General features: G+C 46.4%; 1 protein-coding gene across 4 annotated transcripts in view; it reads left to right on the top strand.

Annotated features, from left to right (window-relative positions):
- Positions 1-24,294, top strand: part of MYO5B (myosin VB) — a 1,432,615-nt gene that overhangs the window by 797,179 nt on the left and 611,142 nt on the right. For all 4 annotated transcript variants that reach the window (XM_069626964.1, XM_069626962.1, XM_069626965.1 and 1 more), the window contains exon 10: positions 23,278-23,543. In XM_069626964.1, coding sequence (XP_069483065.1) covers positions 23,278-23,543 — 266 coding nt within the window. The remainder of the gene's footprint in view (positions 1-23,277; positions 23,544-24,294) is intronic.

The raw sequence follows: 24,294 nt of genomic DNA, 5'->3' as shown, positions 1-24,294 counted from the left end.
TTCCCATTGAGCCCTACTGGGGCTAAAATAGGAATGGGGAATGGTTGGTTGAATGGGGACTTACCGGGTCCACACAAGTCAGAATGTCCCGGTAAGGCCCCATTCAACCAGACAGGTGCCGGACCCGGTTTTGGAGGCCATGCGCCATGGCTTAGCACCATGGCTACCTCCAAACTCGTAATGAGGCCCATTGTCCCTAACATACAAAGGCTAGAACATTGTTGCCCCTCAGTACCTGATCAATCGATTGATTATCAAGCAACCCATACGTACATTACGCTCTAATGACAATTACACACTGGTAAATACCATCACGGTTTCCAAAGACACGAAAACTCTAAGCATTTATCTTGACTCGACCTTATCCCTGACCGGACAAACTAATGCCGCCATCTCATCCTCAGCCTATACATGGAAACTTATCACAGCATGCCAACCTTTCCTTACCACGGCAAACTGCACTATCTTCGTCAGAACCCTCATCATGTCGAAAACTCAACTATTGTAATGCGCTCTACCTTGGGACCAGTCAACGTAACATTAGCAAGTTACATGTAACGCAAAATAACGCTATTAGGGTAGCTCTAAACATCCCTAGGAACAACACATTTCTGACACTAGACGCAGCCTTCGCTGGCTCCCGGTCGCCCAATGAATCACATTCAAAACTCTCACTCTTACACACAAATGCCTGGCCAACCAGGCCCCTAAATACTTGGCCAACAGGTTCACCCCCCACACATCCACCCGCCCAAGCTAACTGTCTCCTACTACTTAGATTCGATCTTCAGAAAGCAGGGGGTTGCAGTTTCCCAGTCCTCGCCGCCAAGTTATGTTACTCGCTTCCCAACCCTCTCACAGCTGTTTCCTCGTTCCATTCTTTCAATCAAAAAGCCAGATGTTGGTTTACAGAGCAGGATTTGTGAATCCTCCAACCGCCAGTCCTCACTGCCTGTACTTACCTACCCACTCTACTTCCCTCAACTGGCCTCGCCAGGCCAAGCTGTTTCGGCTAAACACATTGTAATTTCTCCTGTAATTTTTATAATTATAATGTAAATACTGAAATGTATACTGATCTATGGCTGTATTTCACCTTGTTTCTGTAACCTTGTATATTTTTCCATGTTCTCTGTATGTTTTTTTAACCCTGTATATTACTCCTTGTTTGCTGTACAATATGTTTCTGTAACTTGTAAGAAAATGCGCCTATTTGCCTTTGGGCCAGGCGCGCTATATAAATAAACAAAATACAAATACAAATTCAAATAAAATAATGTTTTAAACTAACAACATTTGGCAGAGCCAGTTTTGAAGTAGATGCACCACGGGAATGGAACGCTCTTGCTCTTCCCCTAAGGACATCCCCATCCTTGGCAGACTTTAAAAGAGCTATCAAAACCCGCCTCTTTAAATCAGCAGACTAACACAATTCCTCTGCATCCTGACTGCTCCAGCCCTAACTGCTGGACCCACGACCTTGTATGTTTTTTGTGCGCCCCGAGGCCCATGGGCATGTGAGCAATATGAAAATTAATAATAATAATAATAATACTTAATTCCCAGAGGGATGCACTTTCAGCTGTGAGCCTTTTGTTACAGTCTTCAGTTGCACTTAGTTTGGGCAGCTGGGACAGGGCTAGTTTCACCCCCTCCCTTCTTTGCATTGCCCCAGATAGAAGTACACATGCAAAGTACGAGGGTTTCTGTATAGTGCAATATTCCAACCAAGCTATACAAGGCCTTTCACCTGAAATTGTGCTGCCAGCCAGCCAGCCAGCCAGCCAGCCATGTTAGTTCTGTATCTTCTGACGTCAGCAGACCTCTAGCGCACCCCACCCAAATGCTGACAGTACGTGGAAATGGGAGTGTTGTGTTAACACCCAACAGTCAAACATGCACGAATAGCGGGATGGACAACATACATGCTTTCTGGGTTTCTATTGCAATAAAGAGCACAGTGTGGCAGCAAACAGGGTATGTTAGAATGTATCCCCGGGACAGAGCCAACAAGGCGATGTTGCGTCTGGTTGTTTGAGCTTCAGTCAGAGCATGATCCTATACAAATCCCTCCTCTCCATCTCACTCTCCGAGGAACAAGCCTGAACCTCAGACTGCGAATCCCTCCTAGTAACATTTCCCCTCAACCCCACAACCACTCAAAGCTTCCTACTCATATACAGACCCCCAGGCTACATCGTAAATTTCACAGAAAATCTCAGTGACTCTCTAGTTGCCACCCTGGTTTCTCATCCCCTCTCTCACTATGCGAGGGGATCTTAATATCTGGTTTGACGTCCCACATAACCACATGACAAAACCCATTCTGGATGATTTGGAATCCCTTCATGTAACACCAGTAGTATCAGGGACCACTCTGCAGGCCACACTGTAGATGCCATCTTCACCTCTCCTGATTTGATCACCACGCTCCTACCTCAGCCACAAGTCTGGACGGACCGTGCAACCATCTTCTTCACTCTCTCGACAGTAGACCCCTTTTCCTCACCGACACCCAGAAGACCTCCCACTCTTCTATGAAACAAGGTCAAAGTAGCTCCGGAACTGGCAGATTCCCTGCTTGCATTCGGTTGAAAGACTGTGACGGAAATGTTCGAGGGAGAAAAGACTGAAGATTATTTTTCCGAAATAACCTTTGGTCTTTTCTCCCCTAACATTTCTCACTTGGCCCCCAACCAAACCCACCCACACCCCCACCCAAACCCACACCCCCTACTTACCTTGCAGCGGCCGCCAAATCACTGTGTTCCTGCAACACCTTTTCCCTTTCACTTCTGTGATCGGGAACCAGTGCCGCAGGGTCCATTCCTTTTTTTGGGGGGGGCTTTTTGGGATCAGCTGCGGGGGACATCCTCATGACCCCCACTCACAATATATACCCCGCAGCCCTTAAACTGAATGGGGGGATTTGGTCAAACTTTTCAGCCGTTCGGAATTTTAGAAAGGTGAAATTCGGCCAAATCACTCATTCGTTCTAATAATCTCAGTCTTTTTGGACCTTTCACTCCCTTCCACTCCAGTTGGGTCAGCTCACCATCACCCTTTTTGACTAATGGCTTTCAGAAGCCATTAGATCACTCACCCCTATCAGACCCATCACCAACAGACAAGCCCTCTCCACTGGATGGTTCAGCTCAGCTATCAAATCTCTTAAAACTGAGAACCATATCCTTAAAAGCAGATGGCGGGCAGTCTCATCGCTGCAGAATAGAACAGCTTACATCCAGCCGTTCAAACCTACAGAGCAGAAATATGCAAGGCACATTTCTTTTGACAGGAAGAAGAACACCAGTGCCCCAAACCTCTGTAGGGAATTCCACAAGATCATCTCTGAGTTCAAGGCCCCTTGTTGCCTCTCTTCCACCCCCTCCTACACCTAAGTACTCTGTGACCTCTATCTCTAACCACCTCCACAACATAGCCCTGGAAATAAACCTCACCATTGGCACAAATGGAGCGTTGCTCCCACTTCTTCCTCTGCATCCATGTCCGGGCTCTCAGACCTCCCTCCACCTGCTTGCTCTTCTACTCCTTCTCTCCCATCTACCACACACAATTTCTAATGCAACTAGCTAACAACCGACCCTCAGATTCCCTTGGAGACCCTTGCTCTCCTTCTCTTCTAAACAAAATGTTATTCTCAACCTGTGCCGGCAACATCGCAGGATTGATTATTAACTCATCTGTCACATCTGGCACCTTCCCAGCAGTTTTCAAGATCTTGTCCATCAACCCCCTGCTCATAATACCCACCCTTGACCACCTTCTACAGGCCAACTACAGACCTATCTCAAACAACCGCTTCATAGCTAAACTAATCAACCTAACAGTTTACACCCAGCTATACCTTTCATTGAAACCAACCTTCTCCTTTACCCCACCCAATCCGGCCTCATACGCTTACATGAAACTGAATCATGCCTAGTCTCCATCTGGGATTATCTGAAAGGAACCTCAGATTCAGAAGGTCTTGCTGCTGTAATCCTTCTCAACCTCTCGATGGCCTTCGGTACTATTTCTTTTTTTTAAAAACTTTATTTACACAAAATCCATAACAAATCCCAATACAGTCAGCGTATATCAAAATACACATAGAAAATAATACAAGAAAAGCACAGCATTTTACACAGTACTACGTACACAGTGAGATATACAATACCCTAAATCCCCAACATCTCAAATACATCTCTCAATTACCCCCCCACCAAACAACTATAATGCCAAGTTAAAACAACTGCAAACATCTACCCCATATTTTCCCAAACAAAGCCAATTTACCAAGTCTCCTATACATCATTCATCACACACACGTCCAATCTCACCCAAAAACAGTCTCACCAGCCTACAATCCCATAGCAGATGTTCCAGCGTACCAATCTCACTCGAACACCTCCAACAATCTGCACTCTCCAACATCCCTCTTTTGCACATTCTCTCAGGCATCCAATAAATTTGATTAAGAATTTTAATCCATCTCGATCTTTCCGTGAGTCCCAGCGAGCACAACTTGTTTTGCCAAAAGCCCTCTGTGATATCCAAGTATCCTTCGGCACTATTGATCACCTCAACCTCATGGACAGACTCCATGCTCTCAGCATCAGGGATGCATTCTGGATGTGGATCTCATCCTTTCTCTCCAACAGATCCCAAATAATACACATGCCTCCCTTCTCCTTCTCTCCCTGCCATGTTTCTCACGGAATAGAACAGGGCGCCTCGCTCTCTCCTCTGCTCTTTAACCTCTGCCTGAACCCCCTTCCCACTATCATCCGCTCACACGGTCTATCTTGCTACAACTACACAGATGACACACAAATAATCTTCAAGATACTAAAGGACCCTGCCAGCACCACCCGACCTCGCATCATGCCTCACAGAAATCAACCACTGAATAAAAACGAAACACCTCCTTCTCAACCCTAAATAAACTGAAATTATGATCTGCGGGAAGATTGTAGTCTTCCCACAAACTACTCCTTGGCCGCTCTCTCTGGGCCCCCACACTTCTACCTCCAAAACAGTAAGAAGCCTTGGATGCACTATGGACTCAGACCTAACACTATCACAGAACATCAGCTCAGTGTCGAAATACTGCTATCTACACCTAGACATTCTCCGATGCATCTTCCTATACCTCACCTTCCCACACAGAGACGCAACATTCACGGCTATCGCCCTTTCATACCTAGACTATGCTAACACCCTATGCCTGGGTGGCCCTGAACCACGACTTATAAAAATCCAATCGGTTCAAAACACTGCAGCAAGGCTCCTTCTTGCCCTAGGCCCCAGAGAACACATCCCACTCACCCTCTGTGTCCTTCACTGGCTGCTGATGATTGGGCGACAATCCACATTCAAGGCAATGTACATCGCACACTGAGCCCTGCACAACACAGGACCAGAATAGCTTTAACACAAGCTCAAACCCTAAAAGCCCACCAGAAACCTGGTGGGCTCTCCTCCTTGGCATCCCAGTCGCAAAATTAACCAGAATAGGGGAATCTTCTTTCTCTGTCCAAGCTCCCACCATCTGCAAATCGATTCCATTTACCATCTGTCGCATCGAGGACCACCGAGTTTTCCAGAAGGCACTCAAGACCTTGCTCTTCCCTTCTGCATCTTGACCAACCTAGTCCACCTCCTGGGTGAACTATCACCCCCTGGCAGGTAGGTGGCTGCACCGATGAGTCTCTTGAGGAGACAATAATACAGTTGATCAGTATGATACGATCTACATACACTCATCACAACTGGATATCAGCCTTGACTCTTGGGTACATATAGCACTCCATTTCTAAGGAACATAGCCATATCCCTCCTGGTTCACGGCCGCTCCCCGGCATACATCTGCAACAATTCACTACTTGACTTCATAACGTTCATCACCCCTGCCATTAGAATGCAGCTGAGTCCCATGAAACAATGTGGTCATGCTAGGCTCATAATCAGCCTCCCTGACTCGCCCAGTCTGCTGACAACCTATCACAGTGCCCTTCCACTAGCCAGATCTCCATGTGGCTAACATGCACACGCGCATTCTAAAACCCTCCTTTCATTTCTCATATCTCAGACTTCTGTCCTCCAAGGGCGTTCACCTACAGCACTTTGAGGCCATACCAATTGCATTAGGCACTATACAAATGCCATATAACATAACATAACATGATTAATGAGCCATCAAAGCAAAGGCCCTGAGGTTAATGGATGCAAGAGATGCACTCAGCCTTTGGCAACTGCTTGTTGAGCGGCTCTCCTCGCAAGGTATCATCAAGAAATGAGAGCGGGAAAGGAAAGATGCTTCTCTGCTCCTCTCAAACCTATCAACACATCGGAAGCACAGCAGCAGGGACTCGTGTCCCGTTTTTCCCACGCTCGCTGGCTTTTATTTTGAATCGAAGTGTAGAAATGTGTGCTGTACGGCTGCCATGGTGGCCCTCAAGATATTGCTGTGCGCAATTACTTGAGCGATAGCAGCCATTTATTTTACAAACTTGGCAATATGGGGACATAAAAGCCATCTGCTCCCAAAATGACGGCTCCTTAACTGGGTTACAGCAGTATTTAATTAAGAGTAGACGTTATGCTAGACTAAGTCAGGTGCCCGGTCGTTACCTTGGTTCAAGCAGTAATCATGACGATGCCTGCACTTGGAGCGGCTTCTGCTAGTGGTTACGGCAATGGATGCAAATGCAACTGGAGTTTTATCCAGATTCAGATCTCCTGATGCTGCCATGATTCTGCAAACACCTTTACGTCGAGTCCTGATGAAGGGACAAGAGCCCTGAAACATTCACCCGCGGGACGGTAATAGAAGAAGCTAGGGCTAGTCCATCCTTGTAAGTATTGCTAAATATGCTAACGCCATTCCCATTCCTATTGATCGCCTGGAATTCCTGCGGCCAGAATTGCAAGTCGATGTGCTCATTTCTGTGCTGTTTCCTCAGACTTGAAAACAATAGGCAAGAGAATTCTACCCGCCTTTATTACCTAAAATGTTTTCATGCCATAATTATAAGCATTGAAGTATTTTCACAGTATGCAGTGATATAGCACCGAGGGTGACTCAATATTTTTATTAAAGGCCCTATCCAACACTTTCCCCCAATATTCTAGCACTGGAGTTTGTTTATATAATTGCACCAGTCCTAAAATATGTTGGGGAGGATGTTTAGTGTCTTTAAAAGAAAAATATTGAGTCACCCTCAACGATCCCATATAACCATTTTCACTTCTGCGGACATAGATTAACCACCACATTTTGCACTTCTGTGACTTCCTCCGTAGGGAAGGATTCAGTGTAGCAGGAGTTGGGAGTGAACTATGGAGAAAGTCTTGTTTGTTCTGATGGGGAATCTGGTTCTCCCAATGTGTGGTCCAAGAAGGGAACAGCCTTCCATGGCCCTACTACAGCAATGCCACTGCAGTCCAGCCTTCTATGGCCCTACTACAGCAATGCCACTGCAGTCCAGCCTTCCAGGGCCCTACTACAGCAATGCCACTGCAGTCCAGCCTTCCAGGGCCCTACTACAGCAATGCCACTGCAGTCCAGCCTTCCATTGCCCTACTACAGCAATGCCACTGCAGTCCAGCCTTCCATTGCCCTACTACAGCAATGCCACTGCAGTCCAGGCTTCCATGGCCCTACTACAGCAATGCCACTGCAGTCCAGCCTTCCATGGCCCTACTACAACAATGCCACTGCAGTCCAGCCTTCAATGGCCCTACTACAACATGCCACTACAGTCCAGCCTTCCATGGCCCTACTACAGCAATGCCACTGCAGTCCAGCCTTCCATGGCCCTACTACAACAATTCCACTGCAGTCCAGCCTTCCATGGCCCTACTACAACATGCCACTACAGTCCAGCCTTCCATGGCCCTACTACAGCAATGCCACTGCAGTCCAGCCTTCCAGGGCCCTACTACAGCAATGCCACTGCAGTCCAGCCTTCCATGGCCCTATTACAACAATGCCACTACAGTCCAGCCTTCCAGGGCCCTACTACAACAATGCCACTACAGTACAGCCTTCCAGGGCCCTACTACAACAATGCCACTGCAGTCCAGCCTTCCATGGCCCTACTACAACAATTCCACTGCAGTCCAGCCTTCCATGGCCCTACTACAACATGCCACTACAGTCCAGCCTTCCATGGCCCTACTACAGCAATGCCACTGCAGTCCAGCCTTCCAGGGCCCTACTACAGCAATGCCACTGCAGTCCAGGCTTCCATTGCCCTACTACAGCAATGCCACTGCAGTCCAGCCTTCCAGGGCCCTACTACAGCCATGCCACTGCAGTCCAGGCTTCCATGGCTCTACTACAGCAATGCCACTGCAGTCCAGCCTTCCATGGCCCTACTACAGCAATGCCACTGCAGTCCAGCCTTCCATGGCCCTATTACAACAATGCCACTACAGTCCAGCCTTCCAGGGCCCTACTACAACAATGCCACTGCAGTCCAGCCTTCCATGGCCCTACTACAACATGCCACTACAGTCCAGCCTTCCATGGCCCTACTACAGCAATGCCACTGCAGTCCAGCCTTCCATGGCCCTACTACAACAATTCCACTGCAGTCCAGCCTTCCATGGCCCTACTACAACATGCCACTACAGTCCAGCCTTCTATGGCCCTATTACAGAAATGCCACTACAGTCCAGCCTTCCAGGGCCCTACTACAGCAATGCCACTACAGTCCAGCCTTCCATGGCCCTACTACAACATGCCACTACAGTCCAGCCTTCTATGGCCCTACTACAGCAATGCCACTACAGTCCAGCCTTCCAGGGCCCTACTACAGCAATGCCACTACAGTCGAGCCTTCCATGGCCCTAGCCTTCCATGGCCCTACTACAGCAATGCCACTGCAGTCCAGCCTTCCATGGCCCTACTACAGCAATGCCACTACAGTCCAGCCTTCCATGGCCCTACTACAACATGCCACTACAGTCCAGCCTTCCATGGCCCTACTACAGCAATGCCACTACAGTCCAGCCTTCCAGGGCCCTACTACAGCAATGCCACTACAGTCGAGCCTTCCATGGCCCTACTACAGCAATGCCACTGCAGTCCAGCCTTCCATGGCCCTACTACAACATGCCACTGCAGTCCAGCCTTCCATGGCCCTACTACAGCAATGCCACTACAGTCCAGCCTCCTTCCATGGCCCTACTACAGGAATGCCACTGCAGTCCAGCCTTCCAGGACAGCAATGCCACTGCAGTCCAGCCTTCCATGGCCCTACTACAGCAATGCCACTGCAGTCCAGCCTTCCGTGGCCCTACTACAACATGCCACTGCAGTCCAGCCTTCCATGCCCCTACTACAACATGCCACTACAGTCCAGCCTTCCATGGCCCTACTACAGCAATGCCACTACAGTCCAGAACACTCGCAGTTGCTGAATTTCTAAAGTGGAGGGGTGTACATGTTTTCCCTGGACGGACCCGAGCAAGCACACATGAACTAATCCAGCAAAGTCTTGGGACGTGATTACCCTTAGACATGCTTTATAATAATGGGTTGAAATTGAGCATTTCGCACCAAAAGGTTTAGAATGATGGTGGAACCATGTAAAATGTATACTCTTCTAGAAAACGAAGATAGATGGCATATATGAACAACAGCTCACAGCAGCATTTCCCTAACATGTTAAACTTGGATGAAGCCTCACTGAACACTGTGTGTCAGCATTATCACTGTAAGAAATATCTGCGTGCAGCTAGTGCCCAGAGAAAACACAAGGCCTTTCTCAATATGTCCCTACACTGCCCAACGTTGATGCTGCTGGAGTCCTAATTAAATCCTGAAATCTGTCTTAATGTAATCCCACACTGACCCATTTTGTATCATGTCGTTCTCAGTCACCACAAACTGCATTTGTCTTAAAAACACACCCTCGCATACACATATGCACACACACGTGCATGCAAACAAGCACACTTTTTTTTTAAAACATACCTTTTTTCTTTTTTTATGAGACTAAGAGCCCTCAAAGCATGGAATGGTTAAATATTTCACAAACGAAACATAAGAGCTGCTTAAACTGTTCTGTATATCTTAATAGGGTCAAGTCTTCCATAACGCCAGAAGAGCCTTTGTGATAAACTCATCTGCTTGTAGTCATTCTTTGAAAAAGCTATGCATCATGTACGCAACCATTGCACATGATGTCATTGTCTAAAAATGGTCCGCATCCGTACATATTGTCACGTCAATCAGCTGATTTCCTGGCTGATACTGACTCTGCACTGGTTTAGCTGGCCACCCTCTGATCTCGGGCCCAGGTCCCCTCCTCCACCAGTCGCACACCTGCACTGCACTCCTGGTAACCCCCGCACTTTGGGACTGTTTTTTCTGTATCCCTGCAGTCCTACCACCTAGCACTTGACACCTGATAGCTGCACTTACCCTTTACCCTTGCACTTGCCACCTGCTGGCCGTACTTTGTTATTGTTATTTATTCTATTATCCCATGTACTGCACTGTCCCCTCCCCCTGCACCTTCCTCTTCCCCCTCCCATGCACTTGCACGATCTGAATGTCACCTGGCCTAGTAAGATCGTTGTCTGTCCTCCCTCTGTTCCTCCTCCCTTGCCTCCTCGCACCTTGAAACACTTGTGTATAGGAGCGTTATAAATGCCATATCATATCATATCATATCAAGGAGAGCTGAGATTCTTTAGAGCAAAGGGCTACCTCTGCATTCTTTGCCATATCTGCTTCCAGGGGTGCAACTAGACCGGAACTTCAAAGGGTGATGGGGTGATGGAGGGGGCTGCCTTCGGAGACTTTTTATGGGCAGGGCAATTCCCGTTCTCACCAATGATTGTTTTTGAAATGTATTCTCAAAATAACACCAAATGGTGCAATTCAAAGCACATGGGCCCATTGAGAGTGCCCAAAACACGTGAAGGGATTTAGAGGCAACACTTTCGGTGGTATATGCCACCATGTTAATTCCGTGGTTCTGTGCTTGGCTTTGTCAATCACTAGTTCCTGGTGCATGTCCATCTTCTTTGTACCATAATCCAATGCATGGCTGTGTGACCGCCACAGTTGGAGTGTTTTGTGGTGTCAATGTGCAGTCAGAAGGGAGGTCCTGGAAAACTGACTAGAAACGGCGGGCCCTAAATGTGTGCAATCGCATGGAGTCACCTAATGTAACATTGCATAGCCTAACATCACGTAATATGGCATAAGAAGGCATACAAGCTGGAGAAATAATGTTTTGCACTGATATAAACAATCAAGTGTGAACAGCTGTGAACATTCCAAAGTGCAAAGGTTTGTTACACATTGTTGGGTGGACTGTTGGGTTAGGCATGTTAACAATAACCACCTCAAAATCGTTGTACCCCAACCCTATCTTACAGCACATCTCAACACACAACACCAGCAGCAAAACAACACACGTTACACAATGGAATCTACACTACATTTTCCACACAAACAATTTACATTAGCATCGTGGAGCACGCATAACAACTGCTCCAGAAAACTCACAACATTTCTGAAATGTTCACACCGCTGGGAGTTCTATCTTTTCAGATATGCACATATCAACTATACAACAAAACAGCCTGGCTATGACACACCTGCTTCCGCCTTATCCCCCTGTACCACCTCTTACAGATAGTAAAGCTACAGGAACATTTGCAAAATAGTGAGAATATGTTGCATACCAGATTCAGTAGCACAACATCACTGCAGATCAATGAATTTCACTCAGTACCCTTTGGGGTAGTACTTGGGATGCCCCATGCAACTGGGATTGGCAGCAACAGGGGTGTACATTAATGTCGGTTCTGCTGCAGTCAACTTGCAGTAAGAGAATCTCGGGTACATAGGTGAGAATATATATCTGCCTGTCAAATCAATTGATAAGGGAGTTAGGAACAGTCGTACAGGGTCCGCTATCAGAGGAGCAAGTGGGGATACCATTTTGTCCCTAAAATGATTAAATCTTCCCGTTTGTAAGGGAGCCCTTTTTAACGTCATCACTTCTATTGACTACAATGTTTACAGTTAATTCCCAGTTATATTACAGTATTTGTCTAGGTTCACATACTTTGGTTAAGCAGTAAAGCAGGCATTTAAACACACACTACAATTTTAAGCAATGGATCACATACTTTCTGAGCTTTCCTTGGTACGGATATTTAGGTTTTGGCGTTCAAGAAATATAATTTGACTGTCTTTTATTGTTTACTTGCAAAACACACAAATCACATAGTAGAGCAGCCTAGCTATATGTACATTCAAAAGAATATCATTGTGGCTTTATTTTAACATCTTAAATGGAAAAGTCCAGGACACAAAATGCAAAATAAGGCAAGTCTAAAAATCACCTGTTTTACACCACTGCACTTTCAGGACTTTAAGACACATACTAAAAGAAATTGTGTAGTAGCTTCACTTGGGTACACATGTTTTTCACAAGATTGCAGCTTGCTTTTGTGCATGATGTTAAACATGTTTATTATCCTCATATAAGTAAACTCTGGGTTTACATGTTATGCTAGTGAATATCATGGATATAAATGAATATTGAAAATAAACTTAATGTGTTGCTCACTTTAATTGTCTTGAAATCAGACACAGATTTGGCAGGTAAGGGTAGCTGTGGGCAGCCTTCAGTTAAACACGCCCCATCAGTGGTAATTGACTACGCATTCATGTATAAGAAAGGCACTGGTGATAAAAGACATATTTTGCAAGTGTGATTGTGAGGCTATTGTGAAGGTGCTGGACACTGTTTATCATCTGCATCTTGCCCTGTTCATAGCAGCTCAGAAGGTGAGCATGCCCCTGTCCTTTCCATGACTGCCCAGAATGTAGCGGGAGGAAAGCTTGCAGTCACGCATCACACTGCTGCCCATTAACAGGGCACTGTTAGAAATAATGCTGAGTGTGCAATTTTGCCGCCTAGGATGCCAGTGGGATGAGTGAGTGGCCCGTGCAGACACAGGGCTCCCCGATGAGTCAGTTGCTGGGGGGAAAAGACCCAAACTGCTCCCAAAGATGTGTGGCACTCCACTGGTGTAGTAGACAGAACAAGTGGTTTGACTTCTACCAAGTTTCTGCCTTTGTTCAGGACAGATTCAACTACTTTGGATGTGCTTGGCAACACCTCCAGGTGATCCCTGTGTGTTGTTTCCTTTACATATTTCCACAGAGTTTAAACTATCAATGAAAGATCTCAATTATAATCTTGAGAAACTGAATGGGCATTTGTGGTGATGTTCTTTGTTTGTTTGTTTGTTTATTTAATTATTTATTTATAGAGCGCTCCAAACCCGGAGGTGTCTGGGCGCATTACAAGAATATACAATTTCTTAGTTACATAACAAGGGCGCATTACAGGAATATACAGTTTCTTAGTTACAATACAGTGATATGATAAATAATAGGAATGTACAAAAGAAAGCGTTTGCAGGACGTCAAAAGACATAGAAAATATACAGGAAGGTATTATACAGCAAACCAGAGACGGCAATGGTGTTACTTTGCACGGTCCTAGTTATGGACTTTGTCTAGTTCCACTACTTTCAATGAGTCATGACTTGGAACACAGAGTCAGATGATATGATCAAGCTCCCATGCCCCCATGTTGCTCAAGTATTCAATGACGCAGCTTTAGTAAACAATGGAGCAGCTTGGCAGCTCCCTTCATCAATATACGGGTGGCACCTACTTCTAAGGGTGTACCCCATTAAAAAGCACAGCTTTGGGTCCCGTGAGTACCCGAGGGGGCATCACAACCTAAAATCCAACCTTGAGAAAGGGAATGATGTTCTTGTGCTGTTTGTGTTACATAGCTCTTCTGGGTGGGCTTTCAACTAGAAGTGGAATCGAAAAGGTTGAGCAAAGGAACAAAAATAATCAAAAATCCACCCACATTCTGGAATCATGAAAACATGAGCTCAGATGGCCTTTGTGTGTATGCGATTCATAAGGCGTAAACTTAGCTGTGAATCAACAGAGTTCAATACATAGCGCATGCAAATAGGGGGTTACAAGTATATCACATGGCTAGCAGAGGAGCTGGGATGGATAGTGGGAGTAAGGAGAAGTGCGCTCCAGAGCGGGATAAGTAGAGGTAACTGGCGCTGTCAGCGATTGGTGAGATGTTCTTTGACGAGTATGGTCTTCAGGTTATTCCTGGTGTGTAGAGTGGATGGGGCCAATCTTATCTGAATTGGTAACTTGTTCCAGAAACAGGGTTTGTAGTGGGAAAAGGCGGGTTTCCTGTTTTTTCCCTCTTTCATTTCTTTGTTATCGGTCTGCAGATGTCTTGGCTTCTCGTGGTGCTATTGCCTCTATAGAGGGTGAATGTCATAGTCATGTAGAGGGATGTGCAAGTCAAGGTTTCATTCCATAGCACTAGGGACACTATGCTTTAATTTTATTACATCCCTGTCCATTGCAACAGAACTATTTACTATTGTTTGTAGGGTGTATGACAATGCACGCATCAGCATGAGGAATACCAAAGGCTGGTCTACTGGCATAAATAAGGACAGCAGTGTTTTGATTCTGACATAGGTGATGGAGACTGCCTAGTGCAGCTCCTTCAGGTTGGGGTTGATGTGGTTGAATTTTCTTTGTCCAGTGATGATGTGTGCTAGACAGCTTTGTTGGAAGCCCAAAGTAGCCCATCAGGAATCCTGCGAGTAGAGCTTTGCCACCATCAAGGTGGGAGATGATCAGGTCTTGGACAACTTTTCTGAAACTTTGGGCAGGGACAAAAGGCTTGACTTCGCGGAGGAGCCAAGCTTGGAACATCCTACTTGGGTGTGTGTTTTGAATGAATGGTCACAGTCAATAATAAAGCCAAGAGATTTTGTAATTGGTGAGAGTTGAGACTTGAATCTATCAAGCTTAAGTCAGTCAGCCAAATCTGGGCGTGCGCATGTTTATTGGGACTTCCTAGGAGAAGTCTGGTTGAGTGTCAGGAAGGCACTTGACATCTAGACCTGGATGAACGGCAAATAGTGCTTGTATCAATGGATGTTGATGGTCCTACTTCAAAAGTCATGTTCTGAAAGTGTTGTGAAATCGCAATAAAGGAGATGTTGGATAGATTTCCTGAGGTAAGACATTCGAAAGCTGCCAGTCATCATCCCCTCAGCAGTACAGAAGGGTATGCAGAGATGTTATCGAATAGACAACAACACGTGGATTTTTAAACAAACCCAAAACATGCAAACAAAAATAACGAATTCTTTCAAACTATACATAAGTGTTTGGGAATGGGAATAGTAGCTTTTGGGGTAGGTGAAAAGTATTACAGAAAAGGGGGGAATTGGGGGAAACCCCCCGCAAAAACAATGAAAATAAACCTCGTTATTTTTTAAGATGTTTTTTCTTCGTTCAAAATGTATTATTGTTTTATCATTCGATGAAAACACATGCAGCCGTACAGAAGCCATAGTTTAATTCCTCAGCACTAGGAAAGCTGTGCTTTAATTTATTCCACTGTGCCCATAGTAGTGAACATATTTGTATAGTTCAGAGGGTGCATCATTATGTTCACAAGTGGTTTGAGGCAATGCATGCATCGCCATTAGGGATTCTAAAGATTAGCCTACTGCTACAGATAAGACAGCTTTGATGCTAGCAAGTCAGTGCTTAGTGCTCTGACTTGGTGCCTATGCAATGAATCGATAGCCGCCAAGTGACGTAGCTCACGAGATACCAGGAATTAGAGATTTTAATCAGCAGATAAATGTCACAACTTATTTTGTATAACTGTATTTCACCCATTCGCTAATGGGCGGCCGGATCTTTAATAGTAATATACGTACCACTTGTTATTTGTTTCCCTTCATTGGTTATTGGTTTAGAATAAACCTTTCACAGATATAGAATAAATGTCAACGGATTAATTACGTTGCAATAAAAAGTTTTAAAGAATGTTAACCGTAGAACAATAATAATTTCTCAATTTTCAATAGTTTAGTCTTTACACAGCAAGAAACACTAAACATGAATGAATGTCAGATATGGCAAGAATCTTATAACAGTAATTGAGAAAGAAACTGAGGAGCCTGAAACAAGTCCAAACCAAAAAGAATCAGTCTTAATAAAATTACAATTAAAAACAAGACTTTCAAAGAACAAAATGTGAGGTCCACAAAGAGCAAAGCAGGAGACAAAAAAGGGAATATTACAAGATCGTCATACAGGGGTAGGATATGTGCAGAATGTCATGGTAGAAACCAAACTGAATCTAAATCTCATGGAGTGGAACCGCCATATTGCATTGGGAAATGTGATCTAATATGGAATGGGTATTCTCATCTTCCTGTGTTCCTTCGCGATTTGGGTTATTGCCGTGTATGTGGCGCACCAATCGTTTTCCCCAAAGACGACATTTGACGTGATTGGACTTTTGCACTAAATTCTCCATAGTGAAACCTAGACCATCTCGTATTTGGGTACATTTCTCCTGAAAGCCTCTCAATGTTTCTCAACGAATCCCCAGATACGTTCTATGCAATTCTAACAACAATGAATCAAAAGCGGGGTCTAGCATTTTCCTTAGCAACAGCAACTGATTCCACAGCACTGTAGATTTTAATGAGTGCATCCCTAGACCAAAATCCATCCACATCATGGGGTACACACTTTGGTAATAGCAAGTCAGTGCACCATCATCTCGCTTCAGTCACACTTAATTCATTATTGTCTAAGGAGTGTCGATATCTCTAAACTGGGCAGCATTACGACCTGAGAAAGCCTGCAAGAGGGGTGGGTATTTTTGCTATTAGCACCCAGAACAATGTCCAGGGTGCTAAGACCCATTTTCTTTTACAGGTAAATTTGCGTGCGCATAGTGTGCAAACTCTTTCTCAATCAAGATGATGAGGGAACTCACCGTCTCCCTTCCCCTATTCCATTAGTGGACGGTCTGGGAGAGAGCAGAGAGGACGATGGGTGGCGATTGCAGCGAGGTGCCAGGCAAGGGTTGAATCAGGGGCAGAGAGATGAAGTGGAGGGGGCAGTGGCTAAGCTGCAGAGTGTGAAGAAGGAAGAGGGAATGCGAGGGCTCAGTATGCAGACCCATGCCAGGGATTAGGCCGACCTTCCAAACCATCTTACTGGCTGAGATGTGCCAACCCAATGCTACCCTACTTTTCATGTATGTGCTGAAACTCTTTGCCCTCTATGACACTTCCTTAGGGAAACATAGTTCCTCCTAGAATCCATTTCTTTGCGAATGATACTCAAATCCCGGTCTTCACTCCTCAACTCTCCCGATGAATCTGTGATCCATCTCTGTGATCCGCCACTGGGTGGCCATCCACTACCTCAGGCTTAACTCTTCAAAAAGCGAGGTCCTTCATCTCCTAGTAGAGGGGACCTCACGTTTCTATACATTTGGATTATATCTTTGCAGGTAACCAATTTAAATCCTCTGATAGAATAGAAAAAGCATGGGGTGGATTTGCAACTTTATGAACTCAGCAAGGGAACACTCTGTCAGGAGACAATGTGTGGTGTGGCGGGTCAGAAGAAGGAGCCTGACACATTGCGGTTATGTTACCTTTCTTTAATGAAAATATAAGGAACAATACCTATCTCTCCCTACTACTAAAGGGATCACCCTGCCCATCTAAATTAACTGAATGTGCTAGCCTGTCATCGGGAAGTCAAAAGGTATAATTTATCCTCAGTCCCAACCTAACTCTGACCCTACCACTAACATGAATAACTCAAAATAGGCCAAGAGAAAGCCTCTCTTCTCCTGGTCGTGTCGCTTCTTGGTTTCTTTCTCCTAAAGTTTATATCTGATCTCCTGTGTCTCTCTTTAGGATATGTTTTTTTTTACATTATCTTCCCTAATAGTGTCTTGAGGTTTCCTTCATGAGCTCATGTAGCTCTTCCCATATACTTGTGGCTCTTGCATTCTCATTAATATCAGCTTTACGACACATTTCCTTGAAACACTTTCTCACACTCTGGTCTTTACTTGTATTTTATTTATTTATGTAACATTTGTATTGCGCCTATACACATGTTTTTTCAGGTGCCACAAGACAAGTTGTGGGGCTGGACATGGGAAAGAGGTAGAACTAAAAATGGTTATATTCGCCTTGTGACAATTCTACTGTGCAAGTGCAAGACAAGGTGGTAAGTGTAGGGGGAGAGGGTCAGGGGAGAAATGGGGTGCCCCAGGGGAGGAGGGTAGTCAAGTGCTGGGGGGCCAATGGTGCAAGTGCCAGGGAAGGGGGGATGAGTGCAGTGGACAGGGAGGACCAGGTTTGGGGCTAGTCTGGGGAAGGGAGCCCGCAGGCAAGTGCTGGCAAAGGATGCTGGCGTGACTCGTAGGGGGGTGGTCTGACCCCTGTGTGACTCAGATGGGACCAGGCACCAGTTGCAGCAGCAGAGGGAACATTAGCACAGGAAGGGGAGAGGGAAGGAAGAGGTGAAAAGGAAAGTCTTGAGAAGTTTCCGAAACTTAGGAAGATCCGGCTCAAGTCTGAGGGGGGCAGGGAGGCCCTTCCAGAGGGAGGAACCAGCCAAGGAAAGTGATCTACCTCCCACTCTCTGTTTGGAGAAACGTTTGACCTGTAGAGAGTTGGAGCAAGAGGACCGAAGGACTCTGGCCGGGAGGTATTTAGGGTGGGAGAGCTGAATGTAGAGAGGTCCCAGGCCCCAGACAGCCTTGTGGATGATGCAAAGGGTCTTGAATTTATCCTCGTGGTCTCTGGGCTCCAGTGGAGAGATTTTAGGGCTAGAGAGATCCGGTCCCTGGGCTGAGGCCAAGGATTAAGCTTGCAGTCCTATTCTGGATTAGTTGAAGGGGGAGAAGGGAGGAAAGAGGCAGATTGAGGAAGAGGCTGTTGCAGTAGTCCAGCCTAGAGAGAACCAGAGTTCTGTAGACGTTAATTTTCTGGGGGAAGGTGATGAAAGGTAGAATGTCCCTGAGGAGGTGGAGCCGAAGGTTGGACTTCTTGGCAAGGTCTGTGATGTGTGGAGAGAAGGAGAGAGGGGGTCAAAGAGGATCCCAAGGTTTTTTGCCTCACAAGTGGGTGAGGCGAGAGGACTCAGGGAGGCTGGCAGTGAGTGGGGTGGAAAACAGGGAGCAGGCACCCAAGTGAGAAGGATCTCTGTCTTACTGGTATTAAGGCAGAGATTATTGGCAGAGCACCACGCCTGAATAGCAGTCAGGCAGTCAGGCATGAGGGAGGAGGGGGAGAAGGTAGAGCATGGCAGCTTGAAGGAGAGCTGTAGGTCATCCGCATAACACTGGAAATGAGTTGAGAAGGTGGTGATCAGGTGGGCCAGAGCAGCCAGGTAGATGTTGAAAAGCCACAGCGATAGGACTGAGCCCTGAGGGATGCCACAGATAGTGAGGGAGGTGTAGGAGGGAAAATGACCCTTTTGTACTTGTTAGGGTCTGTTAGAAAAGAAGGTCAGCCATGCCAGTGCCCTGTCCGTGATGCCTAGTGTATCATGGAGACAGTTTATGAGGATGGAGTGGGTGACTCTTTCAAAGGCAGAAAAAAGATTAGGGAGAATCTGAACTGAGGGATTGTTTGAGTCCAGGTTACAGAGAAGGTCTTCATTGATGTTCAGGAGAGTAGTTTCCATGCCTCTGGATGCCTTGAAACAGGACTGGTGGTCATGGAGGCAGCCAGTCATTTCAGTGTGGAGGGTCGGTTGGGGGGTGACCAGCTTCTCCTTGAGTTTGCCCAAAAAAGGGTGATAGAGATAGGACGATAGTTAGCTGGTCAAGAGAGGGTGCACAATGGAGTTCTTAAGTGGTTGTGGGAAGGAGTCATTGGCAAAGGAGTGGTTGCAGAGGTCACTTAAGGCTGGGGCGAGAGAGGCAATGTTGTTCTTGATGGTTCTGGAGGAGCAGGGGGCACCTGTTTAGAGGAAACTTTCATAGAGCAGACAACTCTAGAGATCTCGTCTGGTGCAATGGGAGAGAAGGAGGAGAGTATGGGGACAAGGGGGCCAAGGGAGGCAAGAGAAGGGGGTGGGAGCTGATGACAGAGAGGACAGGATGTCCAGAATTTTGTAAGAGAAGTGGGTGGCCAGTGCAGAGGGCCTGGGAGGGAGGATGGGAGGAGGAGACTGTAGTAGATTTTAAAGAACTCAGCTGTGTTATTGGTGGCTCCAGAGATGCAGGCCTGTTCATGAGCCCTCTTCTTGGAGCAGATGGTGAGACGGTATTGCCTTTGGAGTAGGCGGCAGGCCAGTTTGTCAGAGGATGAGCTAGATGCCTGCAACTTCCGCTCTGCAGCCTTGCACTTGCATTTCCTGTGCAGCGGGCTTTCCTCCCTACCCTCAAATGGGGTGGGTACTCCCTGGGGAGAAGGGATGAATATCCTTCATTCATCACAGTGGGTAACATTATATTATACACAGAGGGTATGTGTGTGTGTGTGTGTGTGTGTGTGTGTGTGTGTGTGTGTGTGTGTGTGTGTGTGTGTGTGTGTGTGTGTGTGTGTGTGTGTGTGTGTGTGTGTGTGTGTGTGTGTGTGTGTGTGTGTGTGTGTGTGTGTGTGTGTGTGTGTGTGTGTGTGTGTCTAGCGAGGGGGAGCTAAGAGAGTGGATATAGGGGTCCCCACCACATTTAAAAGAAAATGAAAAACAGTCCACACTGAAGAGGCAAAGTAGAAGACCACAAAGTCATTGTGGTCGATGGAATTCACGGTTGGAAAATTGCTAGTTTCAACATTTTGTCAGGTGTGTATCTACATACAATAACCCCAAGGTCAGGAAACGGCAAACCTGTGGCATTGTATCAAGTGTGGGCTCTGAAAAACCACGAGGTCGCATCATTGTCTCTGCAGCTCATGGGGAGTCTTGCTGGGGCTCTGAATCGGCTCCCTCGATAGTGCAGGTGGAACTGCAACAGTGTCAGGACATATGCTACTCATTTGGTTTGAAGAAAACTGACTGATTAAAATGGGGCATTTATTTTTGCTGGAACTTTGGGTCTGTCTGGAGGGAGCTTCAGACTCTCTCCATTGGGCAGGGCGGTCCATAGAACCTTATCCTTTGACTGTCGCCTGACAGGGGAGGCCTCCTCCTTCCACAACTGGGCCCATCATCCACTGGATCAGGGAGACACACAGCCACAAGTCGCCCCTCCAGTGATCCAGTGATTCAGTGATCCAGAGACCAATAAGGGGGCCTTGTCACAAGTGCCATTGGACTCTATTGGGGGGAAATTCAGAAAATAATACCTCATGGCTAATACCACACCCAATTTTAAATTTGTGTGGATGGATTTACCTGCAGAGAAAAGCAGACAGATGATTGCATATGGGTTTCAACACACATACCTGTACAGAGTGGGAAAACTACATACATGTGCAGAGTTGCAAATACTGACTGTGTTACTATTACCCGCTGCTCCTAATGAGAGCCGCGGCACTTTACACCCACAAGTGCCACTTCTTATGACTCAGCAACAGTGTAGATTTCTGATTTATGAAAACCACACTTCTGTTCTTTGCAGCGGACGTGCACTGCTCCCAGACCGTGCTTCACAAAGGCAATGAACGCCTGGTCAAAGGGTCTGCCATCTCCCGAGAGCCTAATCAAGTGTGTGCTGACAAAGCGCTTTCGCTACTCATGTAACGTTCCGCGGCTCGAGCCAGTAATGAGCCTACCACTCTGGCGCTGTAAATCCAATCTTTTATGTCTTCGTTTAAACGCTGTCTTAAAAAAAACATGCCAGGAAATCATTGCATCATTTTTACTATCAACTTTTACCGCGAGCCATTAATTGCACTTCATCTGCAGAGCTTTGGCCCTACTTGTTTACCAGCAGCTAATGGTTGGCAGGAAAAAATGGCCGACCTAGGCAACGGCATTGGCTGATAAAAAAATATAGCATACAAGTTACAAAAACAGACAAAAATAGTTTAGATGATTGGCGATGCTGAGCACATAAAGAACAGTCTTACTGTAGGGAAAGGAACGAGGTTGGATGAAAGTGCCTAAAGCCAAAACCGTATCACTGGGTATTCCTCCGCGTAGCACTCTATTGCAGGACCAACACACAAGCTAAACTTGCTAACACAATCATAGGGAGAAGTGCACCCTGAGCTCTGTCTCCTAGTCCCCTTAGTAGTAGGGAAGCCATGGTTTATATCCAACAGCACTAGGAAGGCTGTGCCTTAATTTAATCCACCCCTAGTACTGTAGCTGTTAGGAGAGTGCATCATTGAGTTCACAAGTGGCTGGAACAATACATGCGCCAGCATGAGTGATATGAAGGGGCGGCGCGCTGGCATAAAATAAGGACTTTTTTGTTGCTAGCAAGTCTAAGCTTGCAGGACTTTCTAAAATTGTCTCTAGTGTTGTATCATTGAGGGAACATTATGGGTCCAATTCACAACCAATTCCCAAAGCCCAGGAGGCGCAAGATGTGTGGCGTAAAGTGCGCTTGGCCCCCCTGTGCCCACAGATTTAAAATGTGGGGTCTATTCCTGTCGCTTCAACGTAGATCAGTTTACTGAGCCCATATAGCTGGCGGGAGGCCGGGGTCAGAACTCGACAATGTGGGGACAGTGATTTTGCCCCCATATAAGGTCATCACTGTTTTTACACTTCACCTTCCCCCAAGCAGATGGACATTTAAAATTTAAAAATACAAGTGCTTATGTCAAGCAGGGCTGGCCTTAGGGGCGTCAGTGCCCCCAGGCAGTGAAACAAAAATGTGGTGCCACTCGTGGCCAATGGATTGGGCGGGGGTGTGGAGAGCACCCCATTTAACTCTCTGCTCCTGCACCGCAGCAGGGAGTTAATCACTGGAATAGGGTGCCGATGCTGAGGTCAAGCATGTAGCTGTTATTTATAGGCCAGTCTGGGCTCCAGTGCCCTAAAATGAACCCTGGCAGCGTTCAGCTTTTTCATACACCTAGCATGCGACAGCACAGACCAGGCCCAGGTGAAGGAGACAGATAAAAAAATCTCAATCCCTAGGGATGACCTTTGACCTTCAATTGCCCCTAACTAACACGGGCTTCCCGTGTCCGTATCCTGCGTCTGCGCCGATTCACAAAAAGGTATCTGCACTCCAAGAATCGATTTTGTGAGGGTGTTTAGTCCATGTACGTGTAGTTCGGCTTGAGCCCTCAACATTTATTGCACAGCATTTGTTTGCGTGTGCCTAAATAGAGCAACATCTGTATGGTGGCCTTTTCCTAATGTATGCATCTTGCTGGTTGGTGTGCTGTTCCACGGATTTGCTGAACTTGCCTTTTCTTTGTCTGCAGAAGCAGGACGAACACCTGACTATCTTCTGCGACTTGCTTGGAGTGGAGCACGACCAGATGGAGAACTGGCTCTGCCACCGGAAGCTGGTGACGACGTCAGAGACCTACGTGAAGACCATGTCTGTGCAGCAGGCGATGAATGCCCGGAACGCCCTGGCCAAGCACATCTACGCTCAGATGTTCAACTGGATTGTCCAGCATGTCAATAACGCCTTGCACACGACCAGCAAGCAGCATTCCTTCATCGGGGTGCTTGACATCTACGGGTAGGAGCCAAGTCGATCCGCCTTTTGCTCCTTTCATATGAACTCTTCTCTTGCAGGCACAGCATTGTCTCAGCGATCTGATCCCCACTGTTTCCTCCCCTGATTTCTTGTAGATCAATTTCTGACATAATGCCCTCCCTCCCCCAATTGTTAGATCCCCAATCCCTTGCTTCTCTGCTCCCTAACCTTGTTCTTTCACCTATGATTGTAAAGCGCCACATTGCTTTCTGAAGTTCTGCACCGAATGGACACCCTAATAATAATCCTAGGAACCCTATCCTATGAGTGAACGGAGGATAGCACAGGGGCAATGTGCTGGTGTTGGAAGCAAGACCATGCAGAGCAACAGAGGTTTGAATCCTGAATCTGCATTTAGAAACTAAACTCAGCGCATTATAAAAAACAATTAAAACAAATTAAATTAATTAAAACATATTTAACAAAAACCCCTGTGAGAATATGAACAGATGGGATGATTTCCACATCTCAGTGGAAGCCATGAGAGAAACTTACTATCGAAAGAGTGGATCTGTACAGCCTTCTGCGACCTTTGGACTACAACTCCCATCAGCCCTGGCCAAAAGACAGGCAGACAGGTGAGGGACCATGGGAGTTGACGTCCAAGAGTACGTTGTAAACGTCTGCCCTAAATGCTTGTTTCCTACCGTAGAGGCCGCCAGAAATATTTAGATGCCAAACAGTTTAAGAATGTTCAAAAGCCAGCAGGGTATCAAGTGTATGCAAGCCGTAA

The sequence above is a fragment of the Ambystoma mexicanum genome, chromosome 6p (assembly GCF_040938575.1).
Source record: "Ambystoma mexicanum isolate Mex_15411 chromosome 6p, UKY_AmexF1_1, whole genome shotgun sequence".
Lineage (NCBI taxonomy): Eukaryota > Metazoa > Chordata > Amphibia > Caudata > Ambystomatidae > Ambystoma > Ambystoma mexicanum.
This window is presented reverse-complemented; position numbering and strand designations above follow the sequence as displayed.